The 21,512-nt window shown below is 33.6% G+C and overlaps 1 protein-coding gene across 1 annotated transcript in view; it reads left to right on the top strand.

Moving 5' to 3' along the window:
• The window catches only part of kst (spectrin beta chain, non-erythrocytic 5 kst), a 687,893-nt gene that overhangs the window by 309,943 nt on the left and 356,438 nt on the right, over positions 1–21,512 (top strand). The window contains exons 35-38 of the mRNA XM_090398802.1: positions 1,594–1,857; positions 7,240–7,370; positions 12,962–13,148; positions 20,550–20,750. Coding sequence (XP_090254928.1) covers positions 1,594–1,857; positions 7,240–7,370; positions 12,962–13,148; positions 20,550–20,750 — 783 coding nt within the window. The remainder of the gene's footprint in view (positions 1–1,593; positions 1,858–7,239; positions 7,371–12,961; positions 13,149–20,549; positions 20,751–21,512) is intronic.

Here is a 21,512-nt window from a genome sequence, read left to right as displayed (position 1 = left end):
TAATGATACCCACCAGGTTCATTTTTCTCTGCATTTGTCTTTCTTATCATGTAGTGCTTAAATGCATATATCCATATATCTACTGCTTCTGTTGATGCTGGTTTGACTTTGGCTTAATATTGGAAATAGTAATTAGAGTTTATTTAGTTATATTATTGTCATCCAATTCTTTAAAAAAATACCGCTTTTAAAAATTCAGCTTTTAAAAAAGCTTTTGTTAACTATTCCTTTATTCTTTTTCTTCTTGCATTGTGGGGTGGGAGAGGTGATGCTATATTGGGTTTTGACAGTTTATCATATAAGAATTTCTTTTGTAACAGGTAAGATTTGAATTTGTATTACTCAATTCAAGTGGCATGACAAACTCACTTAGCCATAGAAGTGTTAAACATTTTGAACTGCTGGTTATAAGATATTCTTGGTTAATTTTATGGAAATAAGCAAATATTATTTATTGTTTGTTTATAAATGTACCACATAAAATAGAGAAATCTTAAATTAGGCATTTTTTATAGGCACTTCAGGGTAGCAGTCTTTAATTAGAATTTGTTGCAAGGAGCACTTGTCTGATATTTGATAAAGCAGAAGTATATTGAAAGTGTAATATTACAGTCTGTAATTAGACCTTCACTCTAATGTGTGTGAAAGTGAGAGAACTTTTGATTTGTAATACCATGTATTCATTATTAACAAAAAAATTATGGAGACTACTACCATGTTTGAAAAATAACATTAAAATAAATTCAGTTCATCCACTCTTTGACCTTTGTATTAAGGTCATCTCAAATGCATACTAGGTTGTTATGACCTTGATGTGAAGTAGTCTATATGTGTCAGTGTCTGGACTATGTTGACATAACACCCATACACTTAAATATAGTTTTCATAAGTAATATTTTTGTGTATATATTCATGTAGGTCCACATGGTTAGCCTAGTGGCTATGCGCTTTGCAACCCATATGCCTGGGGAAAGAGTGTCCTAGGTTTGATTCCCATCGACAACGTGAGGAGCTTAAGGATCTTCCTCAGCCATAGCCAAGTTAGCCGGTCTTGAGCGCGGACAGCAGGGTTTTTTCCACCAGTTCATTTGAGGTTTTTTTATTCCGCAAGCAGGCAAACTGGCCCCGTGAACACACAGGCTAGTCATAGGATATAGTATGGCAAGGAAGGCAATGGGAAACCACCTTGCTCATAATCATTTCCCTAGTATGGTAGCATATATAGCTACCCCCACCAGCCATATGGCTGAGGGAATAGAATAGAATAGAATTCATGTAGGCAATGACATCGATGTGAAGATCAAAAGAAAGGTTGAGTAACTAAGTTTACGTTAATTAAAGTTGTTACTGGAACACTATTAGTCTCTATAATATTTTTTCATAATGAATGGTAAACATTATGTAATAAGAAAGAGAGATAATACTGTGTATTTTTTTTTAATATAATCCTGCATATTTTGGATATAATGATTATTTCATTATAATAATAATTTTCTAATTTTGTATAAACTCAAGATTTTTTTGTCAGTAAAATCCTTTATGGCTTCTTATTTTTTATAGACATCTCTTTATATGGATTTGTTATATTTACAGACTGGACGTGGATTGATCTCAAGCAACCATTATGCTGCAGATAACATTGGTTCTATTTTGAATCAGCTGAATGCTCAGTGGGCTGAACTTTGTGCCAAAACAGAAGATAAAGGACAAAAACTAAGACAAGCTGTAGCCCAACACACTTATAATCATACTTTGGAGGATGCACGTACAAAACTGGATGAACTGGAGAATGCTTTAGCATCTGAAGATCTTGGACATGATTTACGAAGTGTCAAGCAGTTACTTAAACGACATCAGGTAACATTTCCTTTTTGTTCTTATTCTCTGTTTCTTATATTCAGCATATGTTCATTAATTAACTGACCCACCTTGAATTGCTAGTCTAATTAACTGAATAAATAGCATCTCTGCTTTCAGACTTATAGGTGTGGATTCAGATCCCACTTTGACATGGATGTTTGTGGATGTCTGTCTCTTCTTTTAAGCTTCAGCATGTTGCATTTTAAACACTTCAATGTATACAGTTTGTCCATCATTTTCTTGATCTTTTTTTTTTTGTATTTGGTTTGCAGTTTCTTACTATTTTTTTTACATCCCTTCTGCTAACATGTTTATTCCTTTCTAATCTTCTCTTTTCTTTATTTATTCATTTGGATTGTAATTGCCAATCTTCATAAATCTTTTAATTTTTTATTCTCTCAAATTTTGTTTTAACTTTTTTTCTGAGCATTTTCATTTCACATATAGTATATATATCTGTGGTATTTTTTTGATGTTTCTATTCTTGTATTGCATGCATAAGTTAATAGGTAGCCAGACTTCTGATTATAGTTTCTTTGCTCTTGTTTCTTTTGTTAGATTTTTACTTTTTTCATATAGCTAAACTTAAACATCCTGATATATTATGTCTTCAAGAATTTTCTTTTGCCTCATTCTATGTTATATTTTTCACTGTTCGCAGTTATTCCTAACTTTTAAATTTCATTACTTGTTCCAGTATATTTCAATTTAGTTCCAATTTGCATCTTAGTATTTGCCTTTAGGTAGTACATTTTAAAGGAAGTTATCACAAAGAAAGGAGTATGATACCAGGAATACTCTTATTTCAAATATCTTTTAATAATAAAAAGAACACCAGTGTGTTTCATCGTCATGTCAAATATCTGGCAATACCATCAAGATGAATATCTAGAAAACAAGTATAAAAAAATCTCTGAAGACAAAGGAATCTTAGTTTTGTATTTAAAAAAATAATACCAGGAATACTTTTATTTCAAATATTTTTTGATAATAAAAATAAAGTGGCGAACAATTATTTACAAGACTGAAACTAATTAAAAATATCTACAATCTAGAAATCTAGATCTAGAAAGATTGGTTGGACTGTTAATGATCACAACAGAAGGTGATATTTGTGAGAAACTAGAAACAAGTGAAATTTTGGATGAATTTCCTTCCATAAAATCAAGAAAAGTAAACTTTTAATCATTTCATTTTTTCATATATTTCTTTTTCCATTAAAAATTAAATGATTATTGTCATTGTGCAAATTTTTTAGTTTGTACATCTCTAGTTATAATAGCTCATAGCCAGTAATTGGCAACTTATGTATCTGTAATTCTGGTCTGTATGCATTTTTGTATGTTTTGCAATTTTTGCTGTGTTGTTCATATATGTATGTTTCAAAGTACACAATTTTAATTTTTTTTTTTTTTAACCTTGATAGGGACCTTCATTTGGGTTAAATTTTAACTACGTTTTTTACGAAAAGTAAGGGGTGCCCAAAGGGAAAAATAATACCTCTCCCCAAGCATGATTTGAGAACAGAAGTTTTCAATTATAGACATGTCTGTATATCTGCAGTTATGACCAAAGCGTTGGAAAAATTAGTTAGAAATAGAATACAGAATTGGGTTCATCGACATAAGATCCTCTATGATGGTCATCATGGGTTTGTGAAGAGCAAGTCTTGTTTTAGCAATCTGCTTATGTTTTTATGACAAGGTGACAATTGGATAAGGGAGAATCATATACAGAGATATTCTTGGACTTTGCAAAAGCATTTGATAGATTACCACATGATAAGTTGGTGTACAAGAGACAGAGTATAGGAATAGATAGTATATTGGTTAGATGGATTGGACATTGGCTCTCTGAACAATACTAGCAAGTTGTGTATGATGGAGCTGTGTCTCAGAAAAGGAAGGTGACCAGTGGTATGCCTCAGGATTCTGTTTTAGGACCCCTACTGATTAACTTATTTGTTAATGATATTTCATGTGGATTGACTGAGGATCTTCAAATGTTTGCAAAGTTAGGTAGAATTATCAGGGTTAGTGCTGATGTTAATTTACTACAGTAAGATTTGAATAGTCTTTTAACTTGGACAAATTAGTGGAGTTGCAGTTTTAATATTACTAAATGCAAGGTGTTATTCTTTGGGATACAGAGATATAAGTGTACGTACTGCATTGATGGAGCTGTACTTCAGAAACTGGATGAGATTCGGGATCTTGTAATGATGGTAGACTGTGGACTGAAGTTCTGGGGGCACATCACATGTTGCAAAGACTGCACTATTACTGCTATGATAAAAAATACATTGACATATAGGAATAAGGAAGTGATGGGCACCTCTATATAAGGCATTGGTCAGACCACATATGGACTATTGTGCTCAGATTTGGTCGCCTAGTTTTCATTGTGATGTGGAAACACTAGAGGGGCTCCAAAATTGAATAACCAAAGTGATATCAGGACTCTGACGTGTTGGTTATGAAGAGCGTTTGAGAGAATATGGATTAGAGATTAGTGGATAGGAGGAAAAGAGGAGATATGATATGTTTTTATAGAGTCCTTCAAGTTAGTTAAGGGATTCTTTCAGATTAATACAGAAGAAATTATGAAAAGAGTGGATGTTAAGATGGGAAGAATGAGAGGTCATCCCTGGAAGTTGTATAAAGATGTGGTGAAGAAGGGTGTGAAGAGTAGATTTTTTGCATTGAGAGTTGTTAGTGTGTGTGTGGAATGCATTGCTTGAGTATGTTGTGAGTGTGCAGGTAGTGTAAATAACTTCAAAGTCCATTATGATAGGCATGTTGCTGGTTGAGTGAGCCTCCCAGGATGAGTCTGTTGACTCCATGGAGGTTACCATATAATAATAATAGTAATAATGATAATAATAATACGCATGATACATTCAACAAATTTTCTATGTGTAGCTCATTGTGATTGTTGACATAGGAAATATAGATCTCATGTTCTATATAATGGATGATTGACTTCAAAATGGTGTGCAGAATGAGAACTGGTTCCTATTATGACTAACATGCAAGCAAAAAACTTAACTAGCCTACTTCAAAAAGACAAGATAGGAGGTTATTTTCAAATGGTCATCAAAGCCAATGACCATTGCTTGTAAGCCTTGTTTCAGAAACAGTAGATTTCATAGATATCAAGATATTTCTGGACATTATTTGGATATTTCTTTTTCTACAAAAGAAAAGTTTGACTTCTAATGAATTGGTTGTATAAAAGAGCAAGCTCTTTTTTTTTCTTTTCTTTTTATTATCATTATCTCCTATAACATGAATACCTATATTTTTTATTTTTTGGCTTGTCAGTAATGCCATGTTTCTTTCAGGGATAGTAAACAGTAAACTGGACAGAGAACACAAGCAAGGATAAGCATAACAAAATATGGTGATTGAATTAATTGCCCTTGCATTACAATTAGATTTTTGAAAAACTAAGTTACTTGGCCATTAGCTTAAATGCCAAGAAAGATTGAATGGAATGGGTCAAATAAAGAAGGATTTTTGAATAGAGAGCCTAAAGCTAACAGGGTATGGAAGGAACGCAGTGGAACAAATTGTAGTAATAAAAGATGAGGATGTGGCTTGATCTGTATGTCTGCAGTTATTATTACTTGACACCTCCAGGAGTCCAAGGACTCATCAAGGGAGGGCACCTACTCTACAGCTCTGTCTCCACCACTCAATCCACCAACTACAACAAGCCTCAACTACACCAATGGCATCTACTGCCACCCACTACTATTTTCACAGACAATCACAAACATCCATGTCCACGGTGGTATTCGAACCCATGGCCTTTTGGCTGGAGAGCGGATATGTTAACCACTCGGCCAACCAGAACAGCATGTTCTGTATGAATCATTTGGAATTCAAAAGAAAGCAATTGTATGCTATTAATGAAAGAATTACTTTAGATTCACTTGTTTTATTTTTAAAAAATGATATAAGTATCTACCTCATTATAGCATTAATACTTCATCATAAATTTTTTCAGCACTTACTTTGTTATACTGTATTATTATTATTATCCTTACACTTTTTTTTGCATCTTTTCTTAATCTGTAGTGATGTTGATATTCATTTTAGTTGTTTCATCCAATGATCTTATCCATTTGCAAACCTGGCCAATACTGTCAAGTACTCTAAATGTCTTTAATGGTGTGTCTCATAGGGCCATTTTGAATGAATATATGCTGGTAAAAAAAAAAATCATGTTTTGTCATTACTTTCATTTATTGAAACAAGGGCATCAAGGACGCTGAGGAGAGATTCACTTTTACGAACAAGATCTAATATCAGAATCCTAGAATATAAAAATTCCTCTGGAAATTTCAGTTCAAGTTATAAAATATCTAAAAAATGTGTTAAGGATTTAAAAAACATTTTTTGAAATTATGGGAGCTTAAAATAACTTTTTTTAATGTAATGGGGCATTATTTTATCTAGATTGCCCAAATTAGATTATTTTATGATACTTTCAAATAATTATATCACGAAATCCTATATCTTTTATGTGGGAAACATTTGTTAATCAAGTTTTGTGGGAAAGAGGAAGACGATTATTGATGTAGAAGCAGAAGTTCTAAAATCTATAGTACATTAGTAAATGAATATGCTAAAGACTGGGTAGAAGGAAGATCTATTAATGTTTTAATGATTTAAACACCCGTAGATTTTATTATGAATACTGATGGGGAAGACTTCTCAGATAGATGTATCAGTAACAAATGAGAAGAGAAAAAAAAGTTATTTTGAATTTGAAGTTTGACTGTGAATGGATGGGTAGTGATGTACATTACTACTTATGTGTTAACAGGTTTTTTAATGAGAATGCAGATTTATAGCTGCCAGTTTTGTTGAACAATGGTATATTTATAGAAAAGACTTGCGGCGGAAACTGAACATCTGTGTGATAACATTAATAGTTTAGTCATTTGGGAGGGGGGGAGAATCATAGACTGCCGGCTGTTGAATAGAGAACTACTTATTAATGAATTGCATCAATAAGTATATTTTATTATGCATTTTTATTTATTTAGTTGGACAAGTAGTCTATCTTTTTATTTCTGATCTTTCATACTGGTTAAATGGATGGATCATTTTTCAAGAATATGTTATTATATGTAGTTTAATATCACTTAATAAATTCTTAGGAATGCTTACTGAAAATAATGATTCCTTCTGTATCATATACTTTTATGAAATGCATTATTGGATTCTAATAGTTAATCAGTTCTGTTTTAAATTATTTTTTTTATTGCTTCATTGAAATATTTTTATTTTACACATTCAAACTTTGTATACTGTTTTTTATATTTATTTATACTTGTAAGTATATTATTTTCTCAATAATTTCTTTCAGTTGTTAGAGATTGAGTTAGCTACCTGGGAAAACAAAGTATGTGAATTGGTCCGACTTGGTGAAGAAATGGCTAAACAAGGACATTTTGATGCTCAAAATATCTTAAGATCCACGAAGAGTGTTAGTAATAGGTAGGCATTAATTTTTTTTTTATTTAGTATTATATATTTTTCTGTAATGTAACTTTTAATAATTAGCTGAATGAAATTTAGAAATGTATAAATTATATATGGGATAATCTGTCTTCAGGAATTAACCATAAAAATAATAGTAATACAGTATATAAAAATAAGAAGCATTATTTTATATATGCAGTCTTTACTATTCCTAATCATTATTTTTGAACTTATTTGAATATTTCATGTTATTTTACCGTTGGCATTGAACATTAGTTTTATGCACTTTATAATCTCTGTTCTAATTAAAATTGCTGAATGTCCAACAAAAATGTTTAAGAAATTTTTCTTGAAAATGTAAGTATATTGTCAGAGTATGTTTTGATATGCAGAATATATAGGATGTTCATAAATCAGTTAATGATTTTATTGTTGATAAATCAGGAACATCCTTTTAACAGATGGTAACTGTATTACTAGAATGCAATCTATGTGTATTGCTGCATTCTAAAACTGCTTTCAGAACCAAAGACATTTAGGAGTAAAATGATAATATTCATTCCTCTACTATAAGGTGAAGTTTCATGCATGTTAAAATGGATTTCATAAGAAGGTCATAATTATCTGCTTTCTTTCAATTCCATTTTTGCTGGGAAATGTTAACTGACATAAATGTCAGTAAGCTATTTCTCAGTTTCTTGTTTAATACATCACACACACTTCTGATTATGGGATGGATTTAAACATGTTGTAAATAAGTAAATAAAATAAAGATAAGGGTTCTCATTATATTAATTCTCACATTTTCATTTTTCCATGATAGTTTCTCTTTATTGACCGGTTGGACATTTTTTCTAGATCTTATATTTTTTTAAAATCATTTCCATTACAACAAAAATTTAACAATTACTATTTTTATTTTATAATTTTTGAATATATCTAAGCTCACAGAACTATTTGGTTAAGATCCACAAAAGAGTTTTAGTAACAGGTAGGCATTAATTTTTTAAAAATTTTATTTACTATTATATATTTTTCTGTAATGTAACTTTTAATAATTACCTAAATGAAATTTAGAAATATATAAATTATATATGGAATAATCTGTCTTCATGAATTAACCATAAAAATAACAGTAATACAGTATTAAAAAAAAGAAGCATTATTAGTACAAATTAATAACAAATTAATACTAAAACTAATAACCTCTCTGCACGCACAAGGTATATACAGAGAGGTTATTAGCACTCTAGAAGGATTTTAGTTGATAATATTAGGCAAACTTATTGTGTTTTGTTTTAAACGGATATGTGATTGACTGTGATAATTAGTTTGCAAGTAAACCATGTATTTTTTTTGTTTACATACGATACAGTAGTCATGGTAGAACAATGACGGCAAAGTCCATATTGTCAGGGGATTTGAATTTGTGGGATTTTGTGCAGTGCAATGTGTGTGAAATGTATTTGTCGAGAAAATTAAAGGATATGATATGTCGAAGGAAATTGAAACTGAAGAAAGAGTGTGTGTGTGTGTGTGTGTGTGTGTGTGTGTGTGTGTGTGTGTAGGATGCAGGATGCATCCTACACATTAGGTGAGTAGGATGCAGTAAATGTTAGTAGAGTGGACAGTATCAACGGTAGGATAGAAAATATCAGAATTAATGTCAAACGTGTGGCTGTGGAAATAGAGGAGAATGAAATGGAGATAAATAAAGAAACAGCACTCTTGAATTGAATGCTATCCTTCACAGGACAAAGCACAAAATTGGAAAAATTGCAGAAGTGGCAAGAGATAATCTGGGTTGAAAAGAAAAAGAAGCAGGCACTCCAGGGTAGTAATAAAGACTGAGCAAACAAAAAAGAAAAACAAGTTAAGGAGAATTATTATTTACAGAGACTCAGTGATCAGGGGAGTACTTAATGAAAGTATGACAAAATTGTGTTTCCCTCATGCAGAAATTTGCAATATTAGTTATGCCATCTGGATGTAAAAAGGTAAGGTGAAGGAACTGATTATTTTGGTTGGTAATGATTTGAGAAGCGAGAAGTATTCTATGAGGGAGGATATAAAGGAGTTGTTAAAAGAGGCAAAACTGAAGAGTGAGAATGTGAAGATAAGATTGTAAGTTTCTTGCCAAGCTATGATAGAGGCAAACTGAGGAGGAGGGCGTTGATAGCTAATGAATCAATATGTGGGTTGTGCAGAAAGAATGATGTAGGATTTGTAGATCTGTGATCACAAAACCTACATCATTTGACAGAAAGAAGGATTTGTATAGTGCTGATGGACTGCATCTAAATGGTTTTGGTATTAGGTGTCTAGAGAGAGCTTTGTTCACCAAGCATGCTGAAGTGCAAATTCAGGAAAACTTAAGCAATTAAGATAGAAACAGGCGAGTTTGTGTGAAGGTACTCTTGGAGTGAGTGAGTGTGAGAATGACCAAGTGCAGAATCTAGCTCTCAAGCAAAAATAATAAATATGGTTATTCAGGAAGTAAAGGTGGGTGGGGGCCTAAAGGGATGTTGCAGTTTCTATATACTAATGGCAGAAGTATCAGAAACAAGAGGGAGGAGTTTTGGGCATTGGTTAGTGCAAACGTTATAGGCATTAGTGAGACTTGGCTAACAGCAGATGATGTAGTAGTTGCAGGGATAAAATGTGAAGGTTTTAGTATTTTCAAGAAAGATAGAGAAGATAGGATGGGGGGGGGGGTTGCTGCTGATGATAGCAAATAAATTGCAGCCAAGAAGAAGACTTCTTGGCTGCAATGAAGTCTTCTTCTTGGCTGGTGACTGTTCATTTGAAACAGTCTGGTGTGAGATCAAGGCCAGTAAGACAAAATATACAGTCAGTTGTTGCTATAGCATGGGGGTTCCATGGATGATCTGGAAGACATGCATTGGCAAATTAGTACTAGTACAGGTTGAGTGATTATTACAGACTTTAACTATGGAGATATAGACTGAAAGGAAGAAAGATCACATGACAGGAAGGAAATGGAATTTATAAACCTACTGAGAGATAGTTACTTGAGTAAGCATATGATGGAGGTGATCAGGGGAGTTGAGAGTATTGGACCTGGTCATAGGATCAGAAGAGCTATCCATAACCAAGGTGGCCACATTGCCTTCAATAGGAGGCAATGTGACCACCAATGACCATGGAGTCTTGACTTGGGAGACTGTAAAACATGAGGAATATTCTCTGCCAAGAAGGGGTACATGTGGAACTACATGGCAGGTGATTATGACAAGCTTAGGAGGAAGCTTAAATCCATGCCATGGCATAAAACTGCAGGATAAGGATGTTAGTAGTGCATGGGAGACAGTTGAGGATCATCTAGAGTATTAAATTGTATACCTAAAGTAAGAAGGGTTAATCAGGTAGGAGTTACATGGATGAGTAGTGTCATTCAGCATGAGCTGCAGAAAAAGAAAATACTGTGGAGAGTATATAAGGAGAAAGGTGACCAGCATGGCAAGGAAGACAGAATCAGATTAGGAAAAGAATCTAGCTGAGCAGGCCAAAGGAAATCCCAAAGAGTACGTGACAGATAAGAATGACCGTGGAAGATTAACTTTAATAGCGATGTTGTCACAAGGTGACAGAAGCTGATAAAATAATTGAGTTACTAATTGACCACTTTGCAAGGGTATATCATCCTAGTGAGTTTATTGCTTTAACATATGTGACAAACTGGTGTAGGAACAGAGGTGGATGAATTGGAGGTTCTTAAGATATTGCAGAATCTCAATGTAAATACAGCTTTGGTATTAGATAGGATATCAGCTTGGGTTTTGTGAGAGTGTGCAAAGGAAGTGGCAGTGCCTCTGACTAGGCTCTTTAATTTAAGTCAGCTCTGGTAGAGTTCCAAGGGAGTGGAAAGAGGGCAAAATAATTCCCTTGCATAAGGGAAGTTCAGACTGCAGTAGCAAATTATAGACCAATCAGTATCTCCAGGCATAGTGGTAAAAGTACTGGAAAAATTGGTCAAAAAGAGAATTCTTGAATGGGTGTATAGTGATATGATACTGTATGAAGGGAAACATGGCTTTGTGAAAGGTAGGTCATGCCTTAGTAATTTACTAACTTTTTATAATAGTTATAGCTGAGTTGGATAAAGGAAATGGCTACATAATGATTCTGCCGGATTCCACAAAGGCATTTGACAGAATACCACATGGAACTTGGTTACGTAACTTAGAACAAACGGGGATGGATATGACACTGGTTATGTGGATAAGAGGGTGGCTGCTGGAGAGATATCAATAAGTGATATATGGAGTGGCAGAATCAAGGCAAAAACAGGTGACTAATGGTGTGCTGCTAAGTTTAGTGCTGGGACCACTACTGTTTAATTTGTACATAAATGATATAGGAAATAACCTAAAAGGAAATATTCAGTTGCTTGCTTGCTGATGATGTGAAATTAGCATCAAGGCTATGTAGAGAGCTTGCAGGATGATTTAAATAGGCAAAAGTATGGGCAAAAGATAGTGGGTATCAGTTTAATGTGATAAAATGTAAAATTATGCATTTTAGGATAAGTAAATTACAAGCTATGTACCACATTGATGGAACTGTAATCTGGGAAATAGATGAAGCTAGAGATTTAGGAGTGGTGATAGACAGAGTTGAAGTTCAGAGGACATTTTGCTAAGGTAGCCCATAAGATTACTTGGCCATTGAAGAACACATTAACAAGTAGAGATGAGGAAGTTGTTATTCCTCTTTATAAAGCCTTTATGCATTCACACACCAGTAATACTGTGTCAGATCTGGTCTCCTGGGATGAAGTAGTAGTGGAGAAGATTCAGAGATGAGCAGCCAAGATGGTGAGTGGTCTGTGGATTGTTTCCTATGAGGATAGATTGAAGGTGTGTGGATTGCAGAAGTTGGTTGATAGGAGAAGAAGGGAGGATATTATAGAAATGTTTAAGTTGATTAAAAGGTTTTATAGGATTGATGTAGAGGAAATGTTTCAGCGCTTGGCTAGATTAATCAGAACTAGGGGTCATCCCTGGAAGTTGAATAAAGGTGTGGTTAGTAGTTGTGGGAGAGGTAGATTTTTTTGTTCAGAGAGTTGTGAATGAGTGCAATGGGTTACCAGAGTCAGTCATGAGTGCTTTGTTAATGGGTTCAAGGAGAAGTATCATAGATTGTGTGGATAGTTTGAGTCTCCTGCGATGAGTCTTCAGACTCCATGTAGATGCCTGTACAATAATAATAATTTGTTAACTCCTTTTGCAAGTGAAATAGTTTACATTTAATATTTCTTAGTCATCATCCAGGCTAATAATGGAATGATTTAAATTCTTAGATTTAAAAAAAATATATATAAGATGTGTGTGTGTATTTTTTTACCTCGGAATTAATTATTTTTTCTTGTAATGTTTTGAATATCATTTTTTTCTTATTTAATTTCAGATTTATGTTTTAGTTATGGATTAAAAAATGCCTAGCCCTAGTTCTCTTGAAAAAATTCTTTCATTAGATGAAACAGTTAACATAATGAACAACAACCCAAAAAAAAAAAATTATATAAAGAAATTTTAATTTTATCATTGGTGAATGGTTTTCAGTGATTTAATAAATTCCAATAGATTTGGCAAGTTAAAAACTCCTGCAGCAGAAAGACATCATAAATTGGAAGAATCACTGAAACTTCATCAGTTTAATTTTGAAGTTGATACAGAAATGCAGTGGATAAGAGAACACTTGCCTGCAGCTTCTTCACAAGACTTTGGCCAGAATCTTATTGATGCTCAGAATCTATTTAAAAAGCATCAGGTATGGAGGTGGAAAGCACTTTTTTTTTATTAAATAAGTAAAAAACTACTCATAAAATTTTCACTTGAAACTATTTTATACTTATTCATTCCAGTCAGTTATATTAATAAGCAGCTGTATATTGTTATGTAAATAAAAAATAAATTATTATTAAAAAAGCTAAGTGCTTTATGAAAATGATTCTGTATATTTGTGAAATCATAAACATATAACTACAATAGTAGCTTTTAGTTTATTGTTGCATATGTATAATTCAAGTATATTTATTAAATTACCCTTCTCCATTTGAGAGCCTCTTTGTGGAAGGGATCTTCAATGATTCTATCTATCTGTCTTAATATATATATATGAAAAAGCTTTAATGACTGATACTAAGAGATAAAAAGATGACATGATATATTTGAAAAGATACTACTAGTTTACTAGTTTCGTTGAATTCATTGACATCTTCAGGTATCACAGTCAAAGAAGTATATAAAGAATTAGAGACTTAAAATTATAATAACAGAACAAGTACAAAAAGATAGTGGCGTGTTTGAAAACAAAATGCGAGTTTGAGATACAAACAAACGTATACTATGCACTGTCGTGAGTGCGCCAGTACTGAACAGAGGCAACGTGTGCATCAGAGAGATGAAAACTCAGGCTGTTGTTGATATGAGATGAATCTAGAGAAATTTCCCTAGATTCGACAATCTTTCTCTCGAGTTCATCATAGCACACATGGATGTTAGAAGTTTGAGTCCAGTTGACAATGTGTTGGCAGCCTTCGTCTGAGTTAGCTAAAAAGAGAACATGGCTAGAGAGAGAGAGAGCTAGCTCTAGTCCTGTTATATGAGATGTCTCGACGATGTTCTTCCAAACGTAGAAGGATGGATTTAGCAGTCTGGCCATAGTATGGCTTTCCACAATCACATAAAATATTGTACATTCCTGGAAAGTGAGTTGGAAGATGTTTCTCTTTAGGTTTGCTAAGTATTGAATGAAGTTTTGGAAGCATAGTGAAGCAAGTTTTGAAGTTAAATTTCTTGAGAATCTGGTAAGTTTCAGGTCTAAAGAGGGGAGACAGTCATCTGATTCCAGTTCAAGGTAAAAGAGATTTTTCCATGGCACTTGTTTAGGTGGTCTAAAAATAAATTGAGGTTGTTGACACCATCTTCCCAGATGAGGAAAATATCATCAATATAGCGATACCAGAATTTTGGTTTAAGATGGAAGGAGTTAATAGCTTTTTCTTCAAAATCGTTGAGAAATGTATTTGCGAGAATCAGAGAGAGCGGGCTGCTCATGGCCAGACCTGTGTTTTGTAAGTAGATCTTATTTTCATATTTAGAAAGCCTACTCATACTGATAGATACCTTCATGCTTCCTCCCATCACTATCCCCCACAAAAATTTGGTATTATTTCCACCTTAGCTCACCGAGCCAAATCATTACTTACAGAAGAAACAGAAATTGAAAATGAACTCCTTTTTCTTAAAAAAAACTTTTATTAATAATGGTTTCTCTCCTAAGAAAATTGACAAATTTCTTTCCCCCAGTCACTCAACTACTTCTGAAGATCCCTCTTCCCCAAGAGCCTACATCTCTTTGCCTTACATCAGCTCTATTTCATCAAAACTGTCAAAGATTCTCAAGAAGTTTAACTTCAAAACTTGCTTCACTATGCTTCCAAAACTTCGCTCAATACTTAGCAAATCTAAAGAGAAACATCTTCCAACTCAGTTTCCAGGAGTCTACAAGATTTTATGTGATTGTGGAAAGCCATACTATGGCCAGACTGCTAAATCCATCCTTCTACGTTTGGAAGAACATCGTCGAGACATCTCATATAACAGGACTAGCACTCTCTCTAGCCACGTTCTCTTTTCAGCTAACTCAGACGAAGGTTGCCAACATGTTGTGACCTGGACTCGAACTTCTAACATCCATGTGTGCTATGATGAACTCGAGAGAAAGATTGTCGAATCTAGGGAAATTTCTCTAGATTCCTCTCATATCAACAACAGCCTGAGTTTTCATCTCTCTGATGCACACGTTGCCTCTGTTCAGTACTGGCACACTCACGACAGCGCGTAGTATACGTTTGTTTGTAACTCAAACTCGCATTTTGTTTTCAAACACACTACTGTCTTTTTGTACTTGTTCTGTTATTACATCATCATCATCAATTTCCTGCCATGTACATTCAAGGGGTGTACAGGATATGATAGTACTACATGAAAAAACTACATCATTACTAACTTCCTATCTACAATTTTCCTCCAAATCAGTCTGTTACTTGTCAAGACTCCAACATTATCAGATCTTATATTTCTATCGTCTAAGGCACTTTGTACCATATCAATCCACCTATATCTTGGTCTTCCTCTGGGTCGTTTTCCTGCCAACCTGGTAGAGAACACTTGTTTTGCTAATCTTTTCTCTCCCATTCTATTTAAGTGACCATACCACCTGAGATTCGCTCTGCTAATGCATTCCTGGATACTGACAATGTCAAGTTCTTTCCTAATATCCTCGTTTTTAATATAATATTGCCATTGATGCCATCTGTTCATGCCTCTAATCTTTCTCAGGACTCTCATATCTGGGGTCTCTAGTCTTTGGTCAAGTGTCTTACTTCTGACCCAGCTCTCAGATCCATAAGTTAAAACTGGTTTGAACACTGTCTTGTATACAGCTAATTTAGTGTTCCGACTAATTTCTCTCATATTCCATATAAATTTATTCAATTGACTTCCCACCATACCAGCTTTGTTGATTCTGTTGTCTATTTCTATATTCAATTTACCATCTTCACTAAAAATCGTGCGTAAGTAGCTGAAATGTTTTACTTGTTTCACAGGTTCTCCATTCACAACACAGAATGCAGAATCATTGAAAAATGCAGAATCATTTTTCAATGATTCTGCCTATTTTCATTGTCTTTGTCTTTTGATTGCTGACCTTCATACCATATCTATTACAACAGTTATTCAATTTAGTCAGAGAATCTTGCAGACTTGTAGCGGATTTATTTAGAAGTATAACATCATCCGCATAAAGCAAAGAGCTGACATTAACATCTCCAATTTTGATATCATGTTCAATACCACTTTCCTTCATAATGTGATCCATATAGATAATGAATAACAGCGGGGATAATGTACATCCTTGTCTGACACCAGATTTAACATTAAACCATCTTCCTGTACTTCCTTCAATTCTAACTGCTGACTTACAACTCCAATAAAGACTAAGTATTGCTTGATATAATGCCCCATTGACACCATATAACTTTAGCGTACTATTTCTATATTTAATTTACCATCTTCACTAAAAATCATGCCTAAGTAACTGAAATGTTTTACTTGTTCCACAGATTCCCCGTTCACAACACAGTTGACATTTTCAACAATTCTACCTATTTTCAATGTCTTTGTCTTTTTAATGCTGACCTTCATACCATATCTATTACAACAGTTATTCAATTTAGTCAGAGAATCTTGCAAACTTGTAGCAGATTTATTCAGAAGTATAACATCGTCTGCATAAAGCAAAGAGCTGACATTAACATCTCCAATTTTGATATCATGTTTAATACCACTTTCCTTCATAATGTGATCCATATAGATAATGAATAACAGAGAGGATAATGTACATCCTTGTCTCACACCAGATTTAACATTAACCTATCTTCCTGTATATCCTTCAATTCTAACTGGCGACTTACAACTCAAATACAGCCTAAGTATCGCTTGATATAATGCCCCATTGACACCATATAACTGTAGCGTATTGAATAGCTTCTCTCTTGGCACCTTGTCATATGCCTTTCCAGATCAAAAAAAACTAAAATACAGATCTTTGTTATATTCCCATGCTTTCTCGACTATTTGTCGTGAAGTGAAGATCTGATCCTGACAGCCTCTATTTGGCCTGAATCCAGCTTGTTCTTCACCAAGCTTTTCTTTCACAATTCTTCTCAACCGTTTCTCAAGTATACTTGCATAGATCTTGCCAGGAACGCTCGGTGGAGAAATACCTCTGTAACTCTCACAATCAGTTTTATTTCCTTTTTTATATATGGGCACTATTAGAGCTCTACTCCAATCATCGGGAATTTGTCCCTCTGTCCAGGCTTTCTGAACTATGCATTGCAGCCACTGTAAGATTTTTATACCACCATTTCTGGATTTCTGGTCGAATATCATCCACTCCTGCTGCCATTCCGCATTTTAAGCCTTTGATGGCGTTTTCTACTTCAAGTATGGATATGTATTCCTGACTGCATGTCTTTCAGTGTTTTTTACCACTGTGCTGTCATCACTGCTTCTTTCATTTAGCAGTTTTTCAAAGTAATTACTCCATACTTCAAGGATATCCTTTTCTTCCATTTTCATGTCACCTTTATCATCTCTAACTCCTTTTACAGCACCCTTTCCTCCATTCCTAAGCTTCTTCAACAACCTCCAGAATATTTTGCCACCTTCTTGATATTTATTTTCTATATTCTTGCCAAAGTCCTCCCATGACTTTTGTTTAGCTAGTTTTACACAGTGTTTAGCATTCTTGCATTTGTCTCTGTATTCTCTAAGAGCGCAAGCTGACTTATTTGCCAGGAACTTTTGATATGCTTTCTTCTTTTCCTTCACTGCCTCTTTAACTTCTTGTGTCCACCAGGGAGTTCTGATTTTTTTTATCCTTGCAGATAACCTCACCACATGCTCTCTAGCAGAATCAATCAATGTTTTCTTCAGAGTTTGCCACTGAATCTCCAAGGTTTGATTCCTGTTCTCAAACTCTTTCATTTTTTCTTCAATAATCTTTGTGTATTTTAGTCTACAGTTCACATCTGAGAGCTGCTCAACTTTTATTTGCTTTAAAACTTTCTTACATGTTATTCTTTTCAATATGAAATTCAATTTTATCCTGCTCAAGACTAAATAGTGATCACTTCCAATTTCAAATCCTCTGTACACTCTGGTGTCCTGCACCAGGGAGAAAACATCTCTATCAACAATAACATAGTCAATGAGACTTCTTATTCCTTGCCTCTTCTCTTCATGTGAATTTGTGCACATTTTTATGTTGGAACATGGTGTTAGTAATTCTGTTATTACAATTTTAAGTAATTCTTTATATACTCTGTAATTCTTTATATACTTCTTTGATTGTGATACCTGAAGATGTTGATCAATTCAACGAAACTAGTAAACTAGTAGTATCTTTTCAAATATATCATGTCATATCATTAAAGCTTTTTCATAATATTCCAACCGAGTATAAATGAATTCTGGGAAAAAAAAAAAAAAAAAAAAAAAAAAAATATATATATATATATATATATATTTTCCCTCCTTCTTCTTCTTTTTTTTATCTTATATTCTTTCCTGTACTTCTGAGTTTCTTTCATATCTCCAGAAATCCATCACTGGGATCGAGCTTGTTGTCACCATGTTAACTGTGTAGTGCAACCTGTGGACATCCAGATTCTGGCTAACGGATTCATCTACAAAAGTCAATGTTAGAGTAATTTTTTTAATTGGTTATAGGATTTTGGAGGATGAATTTTTCATCCTCCAAAATCCTCCGTCATTTTTCAAGATAGCTCCTGTTGTTTTCATCAGAAAAATTTCAAAACAAGGAATTTTGTCACAAAACGTTTTGGTGCCTGTGATCCAGCAGAAGGTTCTAAAAAAAGAAGTGGAGGAATATTTCAAAAAGGCAACAGACATAAAGAAACTAGAAAGCTGCTTCTTGTCAGGTATCAAAACAGCAGAGCAGGAAATGAATAACAGATATAATGACATGTTTTAGGAAAATTTGGAGAAAAGAGAAAGTGAACAATAATGGCAAGTTCCTCCTATATTTCTGAACACAACATGGAATAATCATCGCTAAGACCATATTTCAACATAAAGGTGTGCAGTTCATGTGGAGAATAGACCCAAGAAATAAGAAAAGCCTCATTGACTATATTATTGTTAATAGTGATATGGGTTTAGGATACCAGAGTATACAGAGGATTTGAAATAGGAACTGATTACCATTTTGAGCAGGATAAAATTGGATATCATATTGAAAAGAGAAATGTTTAGAATTTTTTAAAATTCTTAAAGTTGAGCAGCTGTTTCAAGTGAACTGGGATCCAACTTCTTGTACCATGTTAACTGTGTAGTGCAACCTGACTGAAGAAACCATAGATTGATTTAGCTGGGGCAATATATGATGAAGTTGTCTGCAAGGATAGAAAATTCAGAACTCTATGTTGGACACAAGAAGTTAAAGAGACAATCCTGGAAAAGAAGAGAGCACATTGAAAGTTAGCAAGTAAGATGATAAATGCACTTAGAGGATAGAGAGAAAAATGTAAAAGAGAGCCAAATATAAAGTTAAGTGTAAGAACTGTGTGTAACAAAAGTTAAACCATATATATATACATATATGTATATTCCTTAGATCAAGACAGAGTAGAGCATTCCACATCAGGTGATTAAGCAGAGGTTTACGGCAGCAGCTTATAACAGAAAATCCTCTTACACTGAGAAGGTAAGAAAGGGGGGGAAGAGAAGTTAAGGGGATATTAATATGCAGGACTATCCTATCTTCTCACAGTTATATCATGCCTGAAAACATTATGAATTAGTATCATTTCATTAGAATAAATCAAGGATTCTAATTAATACGATCTCATTCCTGAAACAAACACTAAATTTTTTTGGTTAAAATAATGGCACAGGATGATCACTTAAGGTAAATCCTCCAGATATCCCTGCTAGAGGGAAAAAAAAAAAACTCCCTGCATCTGCAGAGGAGTCCCAAATTATTTAAATTACTGGTATGCTGGATGGATGACAGTTCAATAATATCATGGATATTTTTCCTGAGGAGGAAGACATGGAAATTGGCCATTCACAATTCCTTAAGAAATAAATTCCAAAACAATAAAAGGAAAACACAAAATTAAAACAAGATGCCAAAAAGGTTCACCAAACATGATTTACTAATATATTTTTACAATGGAATTGTGAAAGATTCCAGTAAAATATCATCAACATCAAGTTCCTCTTGCAGAAGCATTAGCAGTGTACTTTTGCTTGTAGGATACTTACTGAAACCTGATGAGAACCTTATATTATTGTACATCAGCTTTGATATGCTATTACAGTATATTACATAAGGACAGATGAAAAAAAAAGGGTTGGATCTACTTATAGAGGAGTTGCCGTATGTATAAGCAAATGCACTCCATGTCCAGTTCAGCACTAGCGAAGTAGTTGCCATCTGCTTCACAGTAGGACAACTTTTGCTAGTAAGCAGCTTTTGCAATATTTGACATTTTGATAGAAAATTCATTTTAGATTAAATATTGAAATTCGAAGCTCTGTATTTTAATTATTTTGACTTTTTTTTTTTTAGAAACTAGAGAGAGAAATTCAAGGCCATGAACCAATTATTGAAAAGACATTAGGAAATGGCCTAGTGTTAATTGACCAGCAACATTTTGCCATGGCATCAGTGAAAGAAAAGTGTCAAGAACTAAAGGATAATTGGCAAGAATTATTGGAACTTGCTAGGGTCAGAAGGAAGAAACTTGAAGTATCACTTAAAGCACAGCTAGTATGTTTAGACTTTTGTGTCCTCTTTCTGGATATTAAATAGAAGATACTATAAAAAATTAATATAGCTTTTAAATTTATGAAAAGTATATTTTGTATGCCTAGTTGGTTTAGCTCTTAGTTTATTTTGGTAGATATGATAGATGTACTATGCAGTCATTTATTATTTTTTTATGTCTGTTCATATAACAGAAACAGATGTGAATTGTGAAAATCAGTATTATTTCCTAATATTGAAAAAATTCATTTATTCTGACTAATTTTCTTAACAATTCAAATAAATTCTTCAATTTTTCCATTTGAGAATTAAAATAATACTTGAAAGCAACACTTTCAAGTCATGTCCTTATGCCTGTCCTATTATTATTATTATATTTGCTACCTCCTTTGAGTCTCTCAGAGACTCAAAGGAGGGCTCTTTGCATATTATACAAAACATGAATACTTATCATACCTTTCCTTGAAGATATTTACTGAAGATGCACTTACAATGCCCACTGGTTGCTTATTCCATTTATTCATCCCATGAGAAGAACCTAAACCCTGACCAAAAAGACCAATAAATAAGAATTTACTATTCACTGTCATCCTTAGATTTCTAGCTTCATCAACCCTTTGCATCAAATTCACATAAATATAATACTCACCTGCAATATTCTACTCAGTCTATAACCTTGGACTTAGCAACATTAAACTGACACTCATTAACATTTCTCTATAGCATCAGTCTTTTCGAGTCATCCTGCAAGGTTTTATATCAGAT

The sequence above is a fragment of the Typopeltis vanoorti genome, chromosome 10, assembly GCF_054136105.1.
Source record: "Typopeltis vanoorti isolate ZY-2024b chromosome 10, IOZ_Tvanoo_1.0, whole genome shotgun sequence".
Taxonomy (NCBI): Eukaryota; Metazoa; Arthropoda; class Arachnida; order Uropygi; family Thelyphonidae; genus Typopeltis; species Typopeltis vanoorti.
Note: the sequence above shows the minus strand (reverse complement) of the source record. Positions and strands in the feature narration are given on the sequence as shown.